The 19,664-nt window shown below is 38.3% G+C and overlaps 1 protein-coding gene across 1 annotated transcript; it reads left to right on the forward strand.

Annotated features, from left to right (window-relative positions):
- Positions 1–6,745: 6,745 nt before the first annotated feature.
- On the forward strand, positions 6,746–19,415 carry RPS7 (ribosomal protein S7). Its single transcript, XM_027840425.1, has 7 exons — positions 6,746–6,820; positions 7,170–7,252; positions 8,163–8,234; positions 11,039–11,182; positions 12,354–12,418; positions 18,334–18,484; positions 19,302–19,415. Exons 2-7 carry the CDS (start codon positions 7,178–7,180, stop codon positions 19,377–19,379), a joined length of 585 nt encoding a protein of 194 aa, XP_027696226.1. The 5' UTR covers positions 6,746–6,820; positions 7,170–7,177; the 3' UTR covers positions 19,380–19,415.
- Positions 19,416–19,664: the final 249 nt, after the last annotated feature.

The raw sequence follows: 19,664 nt of genomic DNA on the forward strand, positions 1-19,664 counted from the left end.
ACAGACTGGGATAGTGTAAGCCTTTACATCTAAATCATAAACCCATTTTGACTTTATTTTGGTATATGGTGTGAGATTTTGGTCTACGCCTAGTTTCAAGCAGGCAGATTTTAGAAAAACTTGAAAAGACTTACATGAACTGATGCTATGTACACAGCAACAGCAACAATACAATGATCTAAGACAATTACAAAAGACTCATGACAAAAAATGCTATCCACATCCAGAGAAAGAATTATAGAGTCTGAATGCAGATGGAAGCATACTATTTTCTCTCTTTTTTCTTTCTTTCTTGTTTTTTCCCTTTTGCTCTGATTCTTCTTTCACAACGTAACTAATGTGGAAATAGGTTTAATATGATTGTACATGTATAGCCTATATCAGATTGCTTGCCATTTTAGGGTGGGGCAGGGGAGGGAAGGAGGGAGAAAAAAATTTGGAACTCAAAATCTTATAAAAATGAATGTTCAAAAAAAAAAGGAAATGGTAGCTCAGAACTAGTAAATAGCAAACATTCCTAGGATCATAGGATTTGGAGCCAAAATGGACCTTTGAAATCACCTTATTTTATAAGTAACTGAGGGCTAGAGAGGGGAAGTGTCTTGTCCAAGGTTACAAAGAGAATAGATAGCAGAGCCAGGGTTCAAATTAGCTTGGTCTAATTATTTAAATTCAAATTCCATTATACCATGCTGCCACATTGAATCCATATCTCTTAATTTCAGGCTCAATGTTCTTTCCACTATATAAACTGCAACTATCTTATTTTATATATGAAGAAACTGGGGTCCAGAGAAGTGTAATACACAATATACAGATGTTAATATATGGTAACATGTTAAAATAAAAAGCCTCAAAGTAACTAATTGATGATTTTAAGAAGAAAGGCATTGTTAATTTTAAAAAAGAAATCACTGGTAACCTTTGAATAGTTTCAGTGAAGTGATTGGGTCAGAAATCAGATTATAAGGAGTTGAAAAAGTGAGTGGATGGTAAGGAAATAGGGGCAGCTAGTATAGATCACTCTTTCTAGAAGTTTGGCAGTGAAAGGGAAAAAAGATATAGAATGTTAACTTGGGGGTACAGGAGGTTGAAGTGAAGAGTTGTTTTTTTAAGGATAGGGGTAACCGAAGCATGTTTATAGACAGTGAAGAAAGAACCAATAGAGTGATTGAAGTTGGGGAGGGAACAGGGGAAGAATGGTCAATGTTGAGGAGGAAAGAAGAAGATGGGATCAAGGACACAAACAGAGGGCTTAGCCTTGCCAAGAAGAAGGGCCACCTCAACCCAACAGGATGGATTAAGATGTAAAGAGATATTGAGCTGTAGAATAGTGCAAATGAGGGACTGTATAATATATGGTATCGTTTTCCTTAGTGAAATAGGAAGTAAGGTAATATATTGACAGAGAAGAGCTTGGGAAAAGTCAATCAAAGATGAATGAGGACTGGTTGAAGTCAGATAATGTGAATTTGTAGTGGACCCAATCAGCCTAGTTAAGTGACTTCCTCCAGCAGCTTTCAGAACTCAGGGGCAGAAACAAAGAAATACCCCTTATCTCAGGAAAAAACTATATAATAAAACAAACATTTATTAAACACCTACTATGTACATAGCACTGTGCAAGGTGCTGGAAGCAATGCAAAGTTTAGAGAAAGTGTGATCCTTTCATGAAAGTTCAATGATCATCTCTCCTCAGATGACTTCTAAATCTATTTATCCCTCCCCAGTCTCTCCCCAGAACTCTAGTTCTGAATCAAGAGCTGCCTGATGCACATATCCATTGATATGTCCAGTAACATCTCTTAAGCTGTATCATTCAATATGCTCTAAGTGGATGAAATTTATCTTCCCTCCAGTTTACCTCTCAACAAAATTTCTCTATCTCTGCTGTTCCTACCCCCCCGAGTCCTCCGTAATTCTTCCTCCCTCACTCTTTATTTCCAATCAGCTGTCAAGTAACTGATTCTACTTCTACAGTACCTTTAGTAATTATACCTTTCTCTTCAATCATATGACCACTAACCTAGTTCAAGCCCTGATGCCTCTTAATTGAACTATTATGATTAGTCTCCCTGACTGATTCTAATCTCTCTCCTCTCTTATCTGTCTTTCATAGGTGTCAAAATAATCCTCCTGTGATAAAAGTCTGACCATATCACTTCCCTACTCCAAAACCCTCATTGGCTCCCTATTGTCCCTAGGATAAAATTAAACTACAGTACTCCTCCTTGGCACGTAAAACCCTTCATAATTTGACTCTAAACTATTTTTCTAGTCTTATTTAATAAGATTCTCTTCAAAAGTTATATTCCAGCCATGGGGAAAAAACAACAAACAAATAAGCAGAATCAAACAACACAGATCCCCACATTGGCCATTGACAGTCTCTTTTTCACCTGTGTGAGTCTGAACTTTTCCTTCTACTTCTTTGCATACTTATTTGTCTTCAAGGCTCAGCTCAAGTGCCATCACCTCTCTGAAGCGTTTCCCTGTCCCTCCAATTGTTAATACTCTTGGCTTCTCAGGGTGCGTCAAACAATGTCTTGTATTTAATTAGGAGCTTAAACAAATTGATTTGCTTTACCTTAACTTTAAATAACAACAAAACCAATTATAACTATTTAAATTTAAATACATAGAATTTTGGTGTAGCTAAAATAAAACTGATCTGTCAGAAAACTGACCTTGGAGTTAGAGGATCCAAGACTCATCTCTTTGCTTTGATACTTACTACCTAAGAATTTGGGGCAGCTGGTCCAGGAGTCAGGTAGCCCTGAGTTCAAATCTGGCCTCAGACATTTCCCAGCTGTGTGACCCTGGGCAGTCACTTAACCCTGTTTGCCTCAGTTTCCTCATCTATAAAATGAACTGGAACCATTCCAGTATCTTTGCCAATGAAACCCCAAATAGGGTCATGAAGAGACATGACTGAACAACCAATCAGTTGCCAAGTTCTGTTGTTTCTACCTTCTTAACATCTTTCCCATATGTTCTCTTCTTTCAGCTCCCACAGCCATAATAGGACCTTATTACTTCTAACTCAGACTATTTCAATAGGCTTCTAATTGGTCTCTCTACCTTCATGTCTCTTTCTACTCCAATCCCTTCTTCACTTAGCTACAAAGTTATTTTTCTAAAGCATCAGTCTGACTACATCATCCTGCCTATTCAATAAACTCCAGTGATTTTCTATTATTTCCAAGAACAGATATAAATTCCTGTTTTAGCACTTAAATCTAGTCATAATCTGGTCCCTTCCTACCTTTTTAGTCTTCATACACTTTAATCCTCCTCACACACGACAGGATATCTATATACTGGCCTACTTGCATGTAGTGTTGCTATCTTGATGTGGCTCTCCCAGGGGGGCAAGAGTAGACATCTCCAGACTCTCCTCCACCCACCTCTCTCCAAGGGAGACTTTAATTCCTTCCAGGAGGGGAAGCAGGAGAGGAGCCAGAGATTTGGCCACTCTGACTTCCCCAGAGAGAGCAGGTAGTAGGTTAGAATTATATCTATCTTCTCCCTTAAATATTGTTACTCTAGGGGAAGTAACTTTTAAGGCTCAAGCTAAACCCCTGATTGCTATTCATTAATAGGGAATGAGGTGGCAAACCATATTCAAAGCTTGACTCCCTTCTCACCAAATATCAGTTCTACAATGAACACACATAGCAAATAGGAAAGAAATCAATTTATCCAAGTTGATAACAAAACATAAGTCAGAGGAAGTATACATATGAGAATATATACAGACAATACAGAATAAATGAGCTTTCCTTCTGGAAGTGAAATAACAACTCAATTGAGAGTCCCAGATCTCACCCAAAGGGGAAATTCCCCAGTGTCTTCCATGAGAGAGACTGCCAGCTCTTTTCATGTCAGCTTCTTCCCAGGGTCTTTCTACCTTCAGAGGGGCTGAAGAGAGGTTGGTATCATATATCTTCTCTCTTGAAGCTAAAAGCCATAAGAACCTGAAGAGAATGGATCTCTCTTCTCTCTTAATCTCACTACGTCCTGCTCTTCAAGCAGGCTTGGGGCATTAATATCCACCAATGACAAAGCCCCATACCAATCGATTTGGGGGCTCAGGTTATATCCTATTCCTTGAATATGACTCTGGCTATGGCTAGGTCTAAAAAGCTCTCCCTTCTCACCTCTGTCTCTTAGTTTCCCTGTCTTCCTTCAACACTCAGCTCAAATTTCAGGTTCTGAAGGTCTTTTTCAGTCCAACTGTTAATGGCCTCTCCTCTGAGAATACCTCCCTTCTATCTACTTCTGTATTGTCTCCTCCATTACAATGAGAGCCCCTTGAGGGCCAGGACTGCTTTTACCTTTCTTTGTATCTCAAATCCAGCCTCAGACATTTGACACTTACTAACTGTGTGACCCTGGGCAAGTCATTTAACCCTGATTGCCCCACCAAAAAGCAAAATGAAACAAATAAAAAAAAAAACCACATCTTTCTTTGTATCGTCAGTGCTTAACACTATGCCTGCCATATACTAAATGCTTAATAAATGCTTTTTGACTAAGCATTGGTTGATTGTCCTGTTATACTCTGCCTTGGTGAGACCACATCTGGCATACTATGCTAAATTCTGGGAGCTACATTTTAAGATGGATATTGCTAAGTTGGAGAAGATCTAGGGGGTCCTAGGATGGTGAAGATAATGCCATATGAGGGCATGTTGAAGGAACTCGATATGTTTAACCCAAAGAAGAGAAGACTCAGGGAGAATATGATAGCAATCTTCAAGCAATTGAAGGCTTGGTACACAGAAGAGGGACTAGACTTTTTTTGCTCAGCCCAAAGCAGATGGTAGAGGGTACAAAAAGGCAGATTTAAAATTTATGTAAGAAAAAAAAACCTCCTGACAATTAGAGTTATTCCAAAGTCGACATAGGATATCTCAGAAGCTAGCAAAATACTCTTGTCTGAGTTCTTCAAGCAATGGATGGATGAATGCAATACTAATAAGTAAGATAAAGTTATGTGGGGTTTTTTGTTTAAATTTGCAAAGCATTTTAGATACTTTGCCTCTTTTGAGACTCACAATAACTTTGTGAGATAGGTACTAAAATTATAGTTATCTTCATTCTATAAAACAAACAAATAAACAAACTAAGGTTTAGAGAGGTGAATTGTCCATGTTACAACAGAGAGGGAGGGCCAGAGGTAGGATTGCCACATAGTTCTTATTCTAAGGCTAGTACCTTAACCCCTATTCCACCCTGCTTCTTGTCAGGGTTATTTAGAGGGGATTCTTTTTCAGGTATGATTTGGACTAGATGACCATATTTTGATCAGTAACTTGGATAAAATTTCAGAAGGTAGGTAGGTAGATGGGTTAGGTAACAAGCATTTATTAATGCTTATTCTATGTATCTGGCTGTTAGTTTGCACAATGTTTAGAGCTTGGGCCTGGAGACAGGAGGACGAGTTCAAATGTCATCTTCAGACACCTACTTGCTATGTAATCCTGGGCAAGTCACTTAACCTCTGTCTTGCCTTAGTTTCCTTATCTGTAAAATGGAGATAATAATAGCATCTGCCTCCCAGTGTTGTGGTAAGGATCAAATGAGATAATCATTGGAAAGTGTCTGGCACGTAATAGACTCTTTAATAAATGTTTTTTGTTTGCTTCCTCCCCTTCTTAGAATCCCTAATTTCCTTCAAAGCTCCATTCAAGCATCACCTCCTAGTTAAGGTGGTTACCTCAAGGGCCCTTCCTGGTCCTATTTCTCTCCTATGTAACCCTCTCCTCTCTTCCCGCCTTCCCTTCCCCCACCTGCAAGTTTTTCTCTACATCCTCCCACCTTTCTATCAATTAACTTGTGTACTTCGAGAGGTGCCTCCTGCATTGTAAGGAGTTACCTTTCAAACTTCAAGCCCTGCCTCTGACTCATATTGGCTGTGTGACCTGGGTCAGTTAACCTCAGTGTTCTAGGTAACTCCTTAGGAGTTTAAGTTACAGAGGAGGTGCCAACCGACATTCCTCCAGGAGTTTCCTTTAAGTGAAATTACAGGTCCAGTTCCTATTCCTAGTTTTCATACAGTGTCCTTTCTAGTTTTCATATACCCAGGGCTTAACATGGTGTCTGGCACACAATAGGCACTTAATACATGCTTGTTAACTAACTGGATTCAAATCCCGCCGGTGAAGTCACTGCCCTTCTGTGTAAACAGAAAATTTTAGGAGATGATCTTTTAAGGTCCCTTTCAGTTCTAAGATCCTATGATGTCTAGGTCTCAGTTTCTTTGTAAAATGGGAGTAACAATCTTGCACTATTTCCCTCACAGGGTTATTATGGAAAGTGCTACACAAATGTGAGTTGCTATTATATTTTTTCCATTATCTTAACCAGTTAGCAGACGGTCCAAAACCTGGCAGAGGGGGTCAGAAGCAGAACGAGAGACGGAACCACAAGTCCCCGGGTTAGAAGAAAAGATAGACCAAAAAAAAAAAAAAAGGCAGAACAAAGAAGGAAAGACGCAAAGAATGGAGGTTGCTGGGGGCTCCAGCTCAAAGGGTCACCATTTCCACCCTGCAGGAGAAAACTTTCTGGACGTGCTTGTGCGGCATCCGAAGAGTAACCCCTCCCAGCTGGACCAATTACTAAATTAGCCTTTCCCCTCCCACCTCATCACTTCCTGTTTCCATCAAGGAATCCTGGAGCTTTTCAGTGGTTCTCTTCCGGTTTAATGCTCCAGTTCCCGTCCGCCCCGCCCCTCGCCCCGGACCTTCTTCCTGTAGCCGAGATTTGTGGTGCTCTCGCGAGAGCTCTCCCTCTTCCTAGGCCGGCGCTCATCGAGGTGGGTGAGCGAGCTCCTGCTTCCCGGGCCTCGGTCTGCTCTCCGGGCTTCTTGCTTCCTTGAATACCGCTCCGAAGTCGGCGTTAAAGCGGCGGGGCCGTCTGCTGGGATGGGGATACAACGGATTGCCCTGTTCGGGGCCGCGGATGGCCTCGCCGGGAGACTTTGCAGGCCGGTGGCGGCCCCGGCGGGGGTTGGGGGTTGGGCGCTCGCGCTCGGAGGAGCTGCGCCCCGCCCGCCTGGCGTCCCGCGTGGCGGCGTGGGGGGGAAGGGGCCTGGGTCCGCTCGGGCACCGGGAGGGAGGGGGCCGCGCACACATCTCACAGGTGTTCTGTGTTGTGCTTCACAGGCGGTGCCATGTTCAGCTCCAGCGCCAAGATTGTGAAGCCCAATGGCGAGAAGCCAGACGAGTTCGAGTCTGGCATTTCACAGGTGGGTCCATTTGGGGTCCCTGACAGGTGACTCCCTCGCCCCCAAGTGAGAGTTCCTCTCTCCTTGGGCCATAGGATCACAGGATGTAGAGCTTGCATATCAACCCGATTTACAGAAAAAGAAACTCAGAAATAGGGGGGCAAGCGGAGATTTGAATAGGCCCTGTTTCCCAGTACCTAGAACAGTGTTTTTCTAGTACCTGCTGGACTGATTCCAAGTCCAGTGTACTTCCCTCTGTACTACTGACAACTGAGACTCAGAAGAGGGAAAAAAAGTTAGGATCGTAAGATTTGGAATTAGAAGGTAATGTCAAGTTTGCAAGTATTTAAGCTCCTATGTGCGAACCCACTAAGTGGGTTGCTCCACTTAGGGAGTCACAGAGAAAGTCCATGCCCTCAAGGAATTCCAATTTAATGGGGGACACAAGGTACAAATAAATTAGATATATAGATTGGAAATGGTTACAGAGGGGACTACTAGCTTTAAGGGGGGAGTGGGTAAGGCTTGCGGAATGTTTAATTTGAGCTGATATTTGAAGCAAAGGACCTTACAGATACAAAGCTCCTCATTTTACCGGTAAGGAAACTGAGGCCTGTGGGGGGGAGGGGGAGAACTCTTACACAGGTAATAGGTAACTTGGAGTGCTTTAGCCAATCTAGTTCTATCTACAAACCTAGGGTCTGGGCTGGTAGTTATCAGGACACGTGGAGCTAGTTTCTGTGGAGGAGGAGAGGGAAAGGAAAGCTCTGAGGGCTAATACGTTGACCCACATTCTGCTTTTATTTTGTACACAGTTCATGGTAGCTTTTTGGTGTTTTGCAAAGGGAGGGGTAATCCTTATTTTGCATACTCTCCTACCTTGTAGCAAAATATTGAGATTTGTATTTATAATTTCCCAATTTTTTTTCAGGCTCTATTGGAGTTGGAGATGAACTCTGACTTAAAGGCTCAATTAAGAGAGCTGAACATCACAGCAGCTAAGGTAAAGAAACTCTTTAATTTTGGTCTTTGTCTGGGGGTGTGTGGATGATGATGAATATATACTTATAAGTTTGTCCCAAAGAGTAACTTGAGCTGTTTTACCACTAAATCACTTATTAGGGTATAACTTAAGTTTTGTCAGCATTTTTCATGAGATAGAGCCATAGAGCTATATCAGAAAGGATGAATTACATTCAGATTCTAGGAAATGGAGGATTGGTGTTGAAAACCCATGAACTGGCAAGAAAATGTAAAATTCATTTTAATTGTCCGTTTTGGACCAGTGTAAATCTCAAAGATAGCTTGTGGTTAGGTTTTTCTAGGTCTTTTTTGTTTTGGGTTTTTTTTTCTTTTTTTCTTCTTGTTACATGAAAGTGAATTCTACCCAGGTTGGGTGGAATGGTGATAAGGAGCTGGAAAAGGAGAGGGTTTGGGAGCCAATCAAAATGCCAACCCTCCCCTCTTCCAGTTTGTTTTTACCATCAAGAGACTACTACCATCTTCTCAGTCGTCCAGGCTGGAAAACCTAAGGGTCATGCTTGGTTCCTTGGTCTCTCACTCCTATATCCAATCTGTTGCCAAGGCCTGTTGTTTTTTTACCTTTTTACATCTCTCTTATACCACCCCTTCTCTCTTCTGGCATGGCCACTACCCTGGTACAGACCCTCATCACTTTATACTTGGACTACTATAGTAGTCTGCTGGTTGGTCTCCCTGTCACAATTCTTTCCCCATTCAAATCCATCCACATGTCTGACCATGTCAGTTTTCTGCTCAGTTGGCTTCCTGTCACCTTCAGTATCAAATATAAAATTCTATTTGTTTAGAATCCTTTATAACTTGATTCTCCCCTCACCTTTGCAGTCTTCTTACACCCCTTCTCACCAGGTACTCTTCAGTCTGGTGACACTGGCCTCCTTGCTGTTCACCTGGATAAGGCATTTCATTTCCCAACTCCCATGCCTGAATTGCTCTCCCTCTTACCTTTTCTGACTTCCTGCAGGTTCCAGCTAAAACTACCTTCCACATGAAGCCTTTCTTGATCCCTCCTAATTCTTGTGTCTTCCCTCTGTTGATTATTTCAAATTTATCCTGAACATAGTTTGTATATAGTTATTTTGCATGTTATTTCACTTGGTTAGACTGAGGTCCTTGAGAACAGGGATGTCTTTTGCCTTTATATCCCTAGGACTTACTTCATTTCTTGGTACATTATAGGCACTTGCTTAATAAATGTTGAGAAATATTTTGGGAAGAGAAAATCCACAGTATATATAGATGTAGCAATTTTACAACCATATGTAGCTGTAACTGGTAGGATGTTATGTGCATGTCAAGTAATCTCTGACATGGTAGAGACAGTTGGATTCAAAGGTTTTTGGTTGGATCGACCAGATTTTGGAAATTTGTTACATGTTAGTGGCAGAGAAAAGGTAATATGGAAACTTAAGCATGTTGCCATAAAAATAAATGTTAGTGTTAGATATGAGATTAGAAATCATATAGATCATGGGTTCTTAACAGGAGGCTGTGAACTCCAGTGTGGAGGTGGTGAGATTTTATCCTTGTTTGAATAATATATAATAATAATGGTTTCTTTTGTAATTTCTGTGTTCTTTAATGCATTTAAAAGCATAAAAATACATGACATCTGAAATACATAAACATAAAATACATGACATTTAAAAACATGACATCTGAAAATAACTGACATTTCTATAGCACTTTGTGTGCTATAGACACCCTTTCAAGTTAAGTATTGTGGTTGGTATCTCCATTTTACTGGTGTATGGAAACGGGTCAGAATTCAAGTGACTTGCTCATCATTACACAGGTATTTTAAATGGAGATCTGTCCAGACTCCAAGTCCAGCTCTTTCTTTACGTTATGCCAACTCTTATAAAAAGTAAAAATAAAGGCCCACTTATAAAGTTAACTTTCATTCATTCCACAATGGATAAATGGGCAAAAGATAAAACCAGACAGCCCTTGAAAGAAAAAACGATGTTACTATCCTAGGTAGAAAGAGTTCAATTTTGTTAATAATCAGAAATGCATATTAAAACAATTTTGAGATAGAGTGAGTTTTTATTCATTGCTGGTAGAGTTGTAAACTAGTAGAATATATTTGGAAAAGATCTTACATTATGCAATCTAAACCAATAGATCATTTTGGGGGCTATACCCTTAAAATGTTATCAAGAACTGCTCTTCCCTTCCTCTATCCAGTAATAAGTCTATCTCTTCAAAAATTGTCATAGCATTATTTGTTATTTTAAAAATCTGGAAGCCACCTAAATGTCCAGTAAGGGAATGGCTAAATAAATTATGAAGGGAATGATACCATGTAGTTAAGATAGACAAGTGTGAAATACATGAGGAAAGATGGAAAGACCTATGAAATAATGGCAAGTGAAGAAAGAAATTATAAGCTAGAACACTACATGCTTATTGACCATATGTTAGAGTTAAAAGGAATTGATTGTAAATGGACAGAATTCTTTTGGCATACTTGAACAGGTGAAAAAAGTTATTTTTTAGATGAAATTGATTTGTTTGACTGTAAATAGTTGCAAAGGGGGTTTAGTTGGCTGTGTTAATATTTAATACTTTATAAAGGAAATGCATTTTTTCTTTTAGTTCAGGTACTGTAGTTTGCCACCTAGGCAACCTAAGAGTAAGTTTTAATTTAAAAGGTAGCAAATTCATGTGTGGTGAACGGTATTTTACTCTGCAGTGCTGGTTTTTGAATCAAAGGAGTGAGATGATAAATTAGCTGCATGACTGAATTTTTTTCATTCCTAGGAAATTGAAGTTGGTGGTGGCAGAAAAGCTATCATCATTTTTGTTCCAGTTCCTCAGCTAAAATCTTTTCAGAAGATCCAAGTACGACTAGTTCGTGAATTGGAGAAAAAATTCAGTGGCAAACATGTGGTCTTTATTGCTCAGGTAAATACTGTCGTGTCAGATCTTTAAAACTTTTCTAGGGGTGTTGGTTTTGAGGGATAATAATTTTAAAATGGGACCATTTAAGCATGTGGGAGAAGTCATTCTGGATTAGGGATATGTAGGGGAAAGTCATTTACACGTTTGAGTTATCTCTGAAATGTGATTAAATTATCTCAGAATCTTTCAGAAGAGCTTAAGAAACAGAAATAGCATTGATTAAAAATTGCTTTTGTTAGACAAGTTAGAGGAAAAAGTCAAAAGTTTTTGAGGACATTATAGACTAAAGAATTCTGGGGCTATTTGAAAAGCACTGGTCCCTGTTGAAGAAAGTTATTTTGGAAAATGATTAAATGGAAATACGCAACATATTTGAAGCCTTGGTTTTCATTAAAAGATCATAAGTATTGTTGGTTAGTAATGAGGTAACAATGACTAGATTTAAGGTTTAAGGAACAATAAAAGGCTATTTTTAAAAAGAGACAAGACTGAGCAGTGTTGGTCTAGATCCCAGATGAAAATAAAACTGAAAAGAGGTTAAGTGAAAGGATCCTATTTTGTATAGAACACTGCTAGACATATCTAACCCACCAAGAACAGGATAAAAAAACAGTATTAGAGCCCTTGACCTCAAAGAGAATCACATACAAATAAGTAACTGAAGAAAACATTTGTAATTAGCCGTATTTTTTGAACAGTATGTTAGAATTTAGATTGGTGTGATTCAAGTAGAGTCTTGAAGAAGTAGTTTTATTAGACTTGTGATTTGGAGGAAGAATAGAGGCATATTGATTTGAAAATTTTTTTTAGTTCTTGGTATTTACTTGGACAATTTGTTTTGAACCAGCTATTTTCTGGTACTGTTTTTTGTATCTGGTTGGGAAAGATGGTTTGTGTTTTATGTTAATATGAGGGTTTTTTAAAGTGTGAGTTATATCGCCACTGTGAAACTGCAAACCAAAGATACTAAGATGGGGTTGCTCTAGATTTCTATGGGATATTCAAAAATTCATATTTTACGATATTTGAGTTTCTTTACCCTTTGAAACTCAATTATGCATATATATTTATAGTACATGCTTAACAAAAAATTTAGGGATGATGGTAAGCTTTTTGCCAATTTTCACAGTAGATTTTGTTTCTGAAATAATGAAGCACTTAAAATCTTTTACAGAGGAGAATTCTTCCTAAGCCAACAAGAAAAAGCCGAACAAAAAATAAGCAAAAGCGTCCCAGGAGGTGAGTATACCCTATTAGCTGATTAGGAGTCATAAAACTACAATTAACAGGGCAGAAAGGTTAATTTAGCAGAGCCAAATTTATAGGCTTTGGAAAGGATATTCAGGATATTTTACCCTGGACCATTTTAAGTAATTTATCTGGTTTAAGTACTGAGTATGTTCACTTTCCACCTCTCTTCCAGAAATTTACCTTGAGTAGAGCACAGTCTATAGTGATATTTATCTATTTAAGGAAATTTCATTTTAGAGTGAGCTACATTCATACCAAGACAGTATTTAAGAGTCCATTCCATAACTAGATTTCACTTGCTTAAAAATGCTTGTGATCAATTATAAAGGCTTTTAAAATGTTCAGGTAGTAATAGGCTGAATGATTCTTTCTTGAGGTGCTGTATGGAGATGATACCTGAAGTCTGGAGACCTAGATTTGAATCTCAATTGATATTAATTTGCTGATGCTGGGAAAATCAGATTCTTCTTAAAAAGGATACTATTTTCCATGTTACTTACTGGCTTGTCAGGAAAATAGTTTGTAACCCATGAAATGCTATAGAAATCTGAGTTATCCTATTGTTTTTGTATTTAATATTTATGCTGTTCTCTTTTTCTGTCTTATTGGCCAACTTAAACTAAAAACAGCATCCAAAATGTAGGATGAATGAGTCTGGTAATTCCTTATGGGATTCCAACATTGACAAGATGAAACTTAACTTACATTTAAATACCAAAAAACATGCATGATTTTTTATATAGTAATGATGGAACCTGGTATGGTTGGGGAAATAGGCGCCATTTAAATAATAGAGGCAACTTTAAGATAACCTAGCTTGTTGTTATTAACTCCTTTATTTTAATTTTTAAAAAAAGGCAATTTTGGGGCCCAGGTAAACTTGCTAGTTAATAGCTAACATTTATTGTAGCACTTTCGCAAAGACCTTTACATATAATAAATCCTTATAGCTAGACCTATGAGGTAGTCGTTATGGGTTTTTCATTTTGCCTATGAGGAAGCAGGTTCCAGGACGTTAAGGGGCTTGTCATTTGTCTTATTGGGTCAAAGTTAGGATTTGCCTCCAGTTGTTTCCTGACTCCAAGTCCAGTACTCTTTCCACTGCCCAATGGTGCTACATTCAGTACCTTGGGAGGGAAGAGTGAGGTTCACGCAGCTGGAAGGAGTATGGAAGGGGCTATGGGGAAAGAGCAAGGGAGTCAGTGAGAAAAGGTTTCTGAGTAAGGGCTCAAGTCAGTTTATGGTATAAATTTGTAATTGACGTAGTAAAACCTGGTTTTGTGTGTTTTTTTTTACACTCCAATAATAATTGGCAGTGCAGGAACAAAAGTAGATGGTGGATGAGCTACATTTGGAAACTGGCTTAGAAAGTTTGTGAAAGGTTAAAAGGTTCAAGGTATTCTAAGATGAGGTGCCAGAAAGCATCTTTAGGGTCACTTTAAATATAAAGAAGTAAGGTATTACAGGTCATAGGTTTGGAGCTGGAAGAGAACTTGGACATGAGGAAGGGTAAGTGACTTAACCTAGTGACACCTGATTTTACACTAGTACTATTTCCCTTGTTCCACACTGCACACTGTTTTAAAGTGAGATTGTGTCTTGGTGGGAAAAGTCACTGCAAAAGGCAGCTAGGTGGTGAAGTGGATAGAGCTCCAGCCTTGAAGTCAGGAGGACCTGAGTTCAAATTTAACCTCAGACACTTAACACTTACTAGTTATGTGACCCTGGGCAAGTCACTTAACCCTGACTGCCTCACCAGAAAACGTGGGGAAAATCATCACTGAGGAGAGGTCAGAACTAAAATTACTGAGGTTAACTGCTCTGTAGCAGATATGCTCTAGAAAAACCAAATGCATTAAGGTCTGCTGTGGTCTGGCAAAGTTTCTGAACTAACCTGCCTTGACCTGACTCAGAATTTCATAGTAGGACCTTTCATTATTGACCCTTAAGAAATATGGATGGAAAGGAGTACTTAATTTACTCTTCCAAAAAGACATTTTAGCAAGGTAGGGGACATCTCGTTCTAGCATTCTATCCATCTTATCAGGTTGGAAGTTACAAGATTTGCTTTCTCTCCCCCCCCCCCAAATGAACTTTTCCTATAAGAACTGTACCATTCAGTACTTTTCTTTTGAATTAGTTGTGTAAGAAACCTAAAATATCTTAATGCTGTTTGGTAATGACTGGTTCCTTTGAGTGTTATTTTGCAGTAATTGGATCAATCAACAAGCACTTAAGTATTTAATATATCCTGTGGCTGTGGTAGGCACTGAGGATGGAAAGACAAAAGTAGAACAGTCCCTTCCCTCAGGAAACTTAACTTCCACCTGGGGAAACCAATATGTAGACATCAATAAAAAATTTTATACGAAGTAAACGCAAGATAATTTGACCAGAAGAGAAACCGCTAAGAGGTGAGGAAGTATATTGTAAGTGGTGACACTTAGATAAGTTTTGAAGGAAGCTTGGGTTTCTGAGGAGTGGAAATAAAGAGAAGGAACACATTTCAGGTTTGGGAGACAGCCTATGCAAAGTCAAGATGCCCAGAGATGGGATGTGTATAAGAAAGCACAATTTGGCTAGAACGCGAAGTGATTTGAAGGAGGGGAGTACTGTATAAGTAATAAGCCTGGAAAAGAAAATAGGAGTTTGTTTCTAAAAGCAATAGGGAGCCACTGGAGTTTTTTAAATGCTGGAGTGACAAGACTTCAGCAGCTGATTTGGATGTGTGCAGTGAGGAATCAAAGGCAAGATGGTGGTGGTATTGACAGAAATAGGGCAGATGAGTTCTGCTTTAGAGTGTTGAATTTTAAGATGCTCACTGGACATTTGGAAATGTACACTGGGCAGTTGTCACAAGGATGGAGACTACAATGTGTGTCTTTACACGGAAAGTGGGATATGTGTATATGAAGAGAGATCTCTATTAGAAAAATGTTATTTGCCTAAGTCATTGAACCCAGTTCATTCTAGTGCAGATTAAATAAGTAATGGGTAAATTCATGGTACACATTCCTGTTAACTTTGAGGTATGCAAAAATACATGGCTGGATAGTAGAAAGTTTAAGTAACATTTGGTCTTTGATCTAACTTAATTTGAAATGAGTTCCAAGTGGTGATGAAAGTATTAAAAAGGTTAATTCTGATAATGGTATGTAACATGGGTTAGACCCTCAGGGTTAGAAGACTAGTGAGAAAATTTTGTAAGAAGTTGTAAAAAAGACCCTATCTAAAGGTTAACTATTAACTAGTTAATAGTTTAATTGAAATGAAATGCTTATTTTTTTCTAGTCTAGAGGTGAAGCAATTTCAAAGACCTAACTTTTCTGAAATTTTTCAAATGTTTCTAAAAGCACATGTTCTTTGCTCAGCACTGGGAGAACATTAAGCTGTAAGCATCTTTGTACAATTTATGTTTTGTGCCATCCACATTTAACTTCTTCACAGTGCCAGGGCCTTTGAAACATGATTACAGGTTAAACTAGTGTATTTTTTTGTGTATGTGGTGGTTTGAAATTAGAAGTCATCATTATCACTAGTAGTATTCGTCATCTAGGAGTATATAGTTTGAAATGTTGATTGAGAAGGGCTAGCATACACATAAGCCTATGCATACTATAGAGATCATATCAGGCAGAGGAAATGGAATTAAAGTAAGTAATTGAAAGGCATGTGGTATATAGGTTTTGTATTAGGCACTGAGTAGTCTTCTCTTGCTCTTTTTTTTTTTTTTTTTTTTTTTTTGGTGAGGAGATTGGGGTTAAGTGACTTGCCCAGGGTCACACAGCTAGTAAGTGTCTGAGGCCTGATTTGAACTCAGGTCCTCCTGACTCCAAGGCTGGCGCTATATCCACTGTGCCACCTAGCAGTGGATAGTAGTTTTGACAAGTAAGTTGGGACCTTATTAGGGAACACTAAATAATAGACTGAGGAGATGGGACTTAACTTGTAGGTAATGGGTAACTGTTGAAAGTGTTTAAGCTAGGGAGTAATATGCTCTTTAGGAAGAGTAGTGGAAGACAGCAAAATGGGAAAGAGATACTAGAGGATAGAAGAAGATATTTGAACTGTAAGGCAATAAGAGTCTGAGTTAGGTTGATAGTCAAAGAAAAGAGAACATGATCTTGTGGGAATGAGTGGGAGGAATAAATGTAGCAAAGATGTTTGGAGATAAGTTAATGTGATAATAGGTTTTTAAGTTCGTGTGCCTGGGATCATAGATATAAAACTGGAAGGGATCTTTTGAAATCATCTAGTCCAAGCACTTAATTGTAATAGGTGAGGAAACTAAGACCCAGAGAGGTTTTTGTTACTTGTCCAAAGTCATACAGCTAGTAATCAAACCAGTTCTTTAATTTCTCATCCAGTGTTCTCGCCACTACACAATTCAGTATGACTTTTATTAGGAGCTGAGGTAGTGGTACTTCCTTTCTTTCTTACATTTCTAAGTTGCTACTGTACATCTGGGAGTTGTGTAGGGAAGGATTGGATCATTTACCTGCTGTGATATTTGAGAAACAGGAATCTAGTGGCATTGTATAGAATCAGGAACTACAGTTAAAATATGAGTTGTCAGCTGCCATTTGCAGTATCGATTTTAGGAAACAAAAAAGGGAGGCAGTGTAGAACTGTAAAGAGGACTGGGTTTGGAATCAGAGGACTTGGTTCAAATCCTGCCCCCCATCCATGTGACTTTGGGCAAGTCACTAAACTTCAATGGGTTTCAGTTTTTCTGTAAAATAAGGATCTTGAACTAATTGGTCTATTTATAACTCTAAGTTTATGATCCTAAGTTAAGTAGTATGAGGTTTTACTTTCAGAGTCACGTCCAAGTGAATGGAGTAGGAGGCCTAATTTACATCCATTTTATTGATTTGCATTTGCCTATGTAAGAGTGCTACATAGCATTTTCAGACAATTGTCAAATAAAACATTAGATACTGGTGTTTGTTTCTTTCCTCTTAAATACCTTATCTGCTGTAAGAGGGAAGTGAAAATTTAGTTGTATTCTTTGGAAGCCTGGAAAAATCCATCACTAGTTCAATGTCCCCTTAGATGGAATACAGTTTTATTGTTTATTGGTATGGTATGATTTTCATCAGTTAAGTTTTATAATCTATAGTTTTCTGTTTAAATGTCAGTGGGTTTTGTTAGACTGTATGTTCTGAAAAAGTTAACGGAGTATGAAATACTTGAACATGCCAAAGAAGTTTTATAGGGTATTAAATGGGAAAGCCTCATATTCACTAGCATGCGTGATGATTCTATAAAACATATGGAGGAAACTGTCTTTATCAAATGTACTTTATACAATTAAATCTTATGGACTCATGGGTAAAGGTATTTTTCATACAATTTAACTGCCTTGAGAATAAGACTTAAAATCATGCTATGACAAATGGAGATGTAAAATACATGCTTCATGCACAAATAGTATACATTTGTTATAATTTATGAAGATAGTATGTTGCAATGATTTAATCTGACTAAAAAAGTTGAGCCTGTCTCGTTGGGGTTTGTAGTACTTGAGTTACATATAACTCAATCCACTAATACAAATCACAGCTCCTTTAATTGTTGCAGTCAAAAAATCACTTTGGTCATCCTGGTGGTGAATCTCTCTAGATTTAGTTAGAGTGTCTGTCTTTGGATGCATGCTTAAAGTATTTCCAGTTTAGTTTGCTAAAGCTTCTGTTTCACTTGTCCATCCAAGTATATAGTGTACTTATACCTTAATATTACTTTCTCTACTGTGAAATTATTTTCCTGCTATTGATTGCTCCATTGAAAAAAGTGGTTCATCATTTAACAATTTGTTTATAGCACATAAAACAGTGTATAGATGTCAGTTCACCAAAAAGCATAACAAGGTCAATTGATTTTATAACTGTACTGTCTTTTAGCCGTACTCTGACTGCTGTGCATGATGCAATCCTTGAAGACCTTGTCTTTCCAAGTGAAATTGTTGGCAAGAGAATCCGTGTAAAACTAGATGGCAGCAGACTCATAAAGGTCCATTTGGATAAAGCACAGCAGAACAATGTGGAGCACAAGGTAATCAATAATAGATCAACAATATTTGTTAGGGTTAGTGTGACTTGATAATCCCTCTTTTAAGATAGCCTCATGTGTCCTTGGGCGTGAACTTTTTATACTGCAAGCCAAACTGCAGACTGGTTCAGCTGACCTTGAATTGATTATTTGATTTCTCTGAATGAAAAATTGCCTTATTTTGTAGTCGAGCTTTCATTTGTTGTGGGCACAGGTTTAAAATGATATTTTTTACCTCTTTTGTTTCTCCACCACAGTGGTGGGTTGCTCTTTGAAAGGGAGCACTTCAAGGAAGAGATTATTTTCATTGAAATGATTAATTTGAAACTGAACCCTTGTGCACTCTACTTGTCATTCACAGATTTTAAGGACACAATTTTTTTTTTTTAAGATGAAATGTTGGCTTTCTGAAAGTAAAAGTCTTGTTTTGGAAGTTTTTTTATACACAGTGGTAAATCCCTGAGAAGTGAAAACACATTCATTGTGTGATGGCAGATGTCATCAGTGAGTGCCTTGTCCAGTTTGACAAGTGAAAGAATTAGGTGGAAGTGTTTTAAATTTGAGTTGCATATTACACAAGAGACTTTTTGAAATTCTCCAGTTTCAAAACCCACAGAGTTGACTGTCATGGTTATGTCCATGTGTTATAGGAGGAGCCTATATAGTATTATGATGGGGTATGGGGTCTATCATGACAAGTTTGCCTTCAGTTATACTCTTCAGAGAATTGTTTTCTATATTTCTCTAACTCATGCACAACTCATTTTTATAAAAGCATTCTTTGTCAAACTGTTGAAACATGTCATTTTTTTCGTTACAGGTAGAAACGTTTTCTGGCGTTTATAAGAAGCTGACAGGCAAAGATGTTAATTTTGAATTCCCAGAGTTCCAGCTGTAAATGCAGAGATGATTAAATAAAGTCCATTGTTCATAACCTTGTCTGAATTCACAATTGTTTCTCCAAAATTACACAAGCAGCAGCACAGTTTATTTATATTAATAATCTCACATAGGTCATGAGACTGCATTCAAATTGCAGAACGTAGTAATGATTGAAATTAAGTGTGATTTTCTAAGTGAGAATTTTAAGCAGAAAGGTTATCTCAGGTCAAGTACCTTGAAGTACTTGTGCAGGAAAATTGGCGCTGTTTCTCAGAGCATTGGTATCTTTGTTGGCATCAGG

Source organism: Vombatus ursinus, unplaced genomic scaffold (genome assembly GCF_900497805.2).
Source record: "Vombatus ursinus unplaced genomic scaffold, bare-nosed wombat genome assembly UNPS02014841.1, whole genome shotgun sequence".
Classification (NCBI taxonomy): Eukaryota; Metazoa; Chordata; class Mammalia; order Diprotodontia; family Vombatidae; genus Vombatus; species Vombatus ursinus.

Excerpts from the sequence above, each read along its gene's own strand:
- RPS7 (XM_027840425.1), top strand. The coding sequence starts at position 7,178 with ATGTTCAGCTCCAGCGCCAAGATTGTGAAGCCCAATGGCGAGAAGCCA. Across the intron at positions 7,253-8,162 it reads TCGAGTCTGGCATTTCACAG|GCTCTATTGGAGTTGGAGAT; the intron begins GTGGGTCCATTT and ends ATTTTTTTTCAG. Across the intron at positions 8,235-11,038 it reads TGAACATCACAGCAGCTAAG|GAAATTGAAGTTGGTGGTGG; the intron begins GTAAAGAAACTC and ends TTTCATTCCTAG.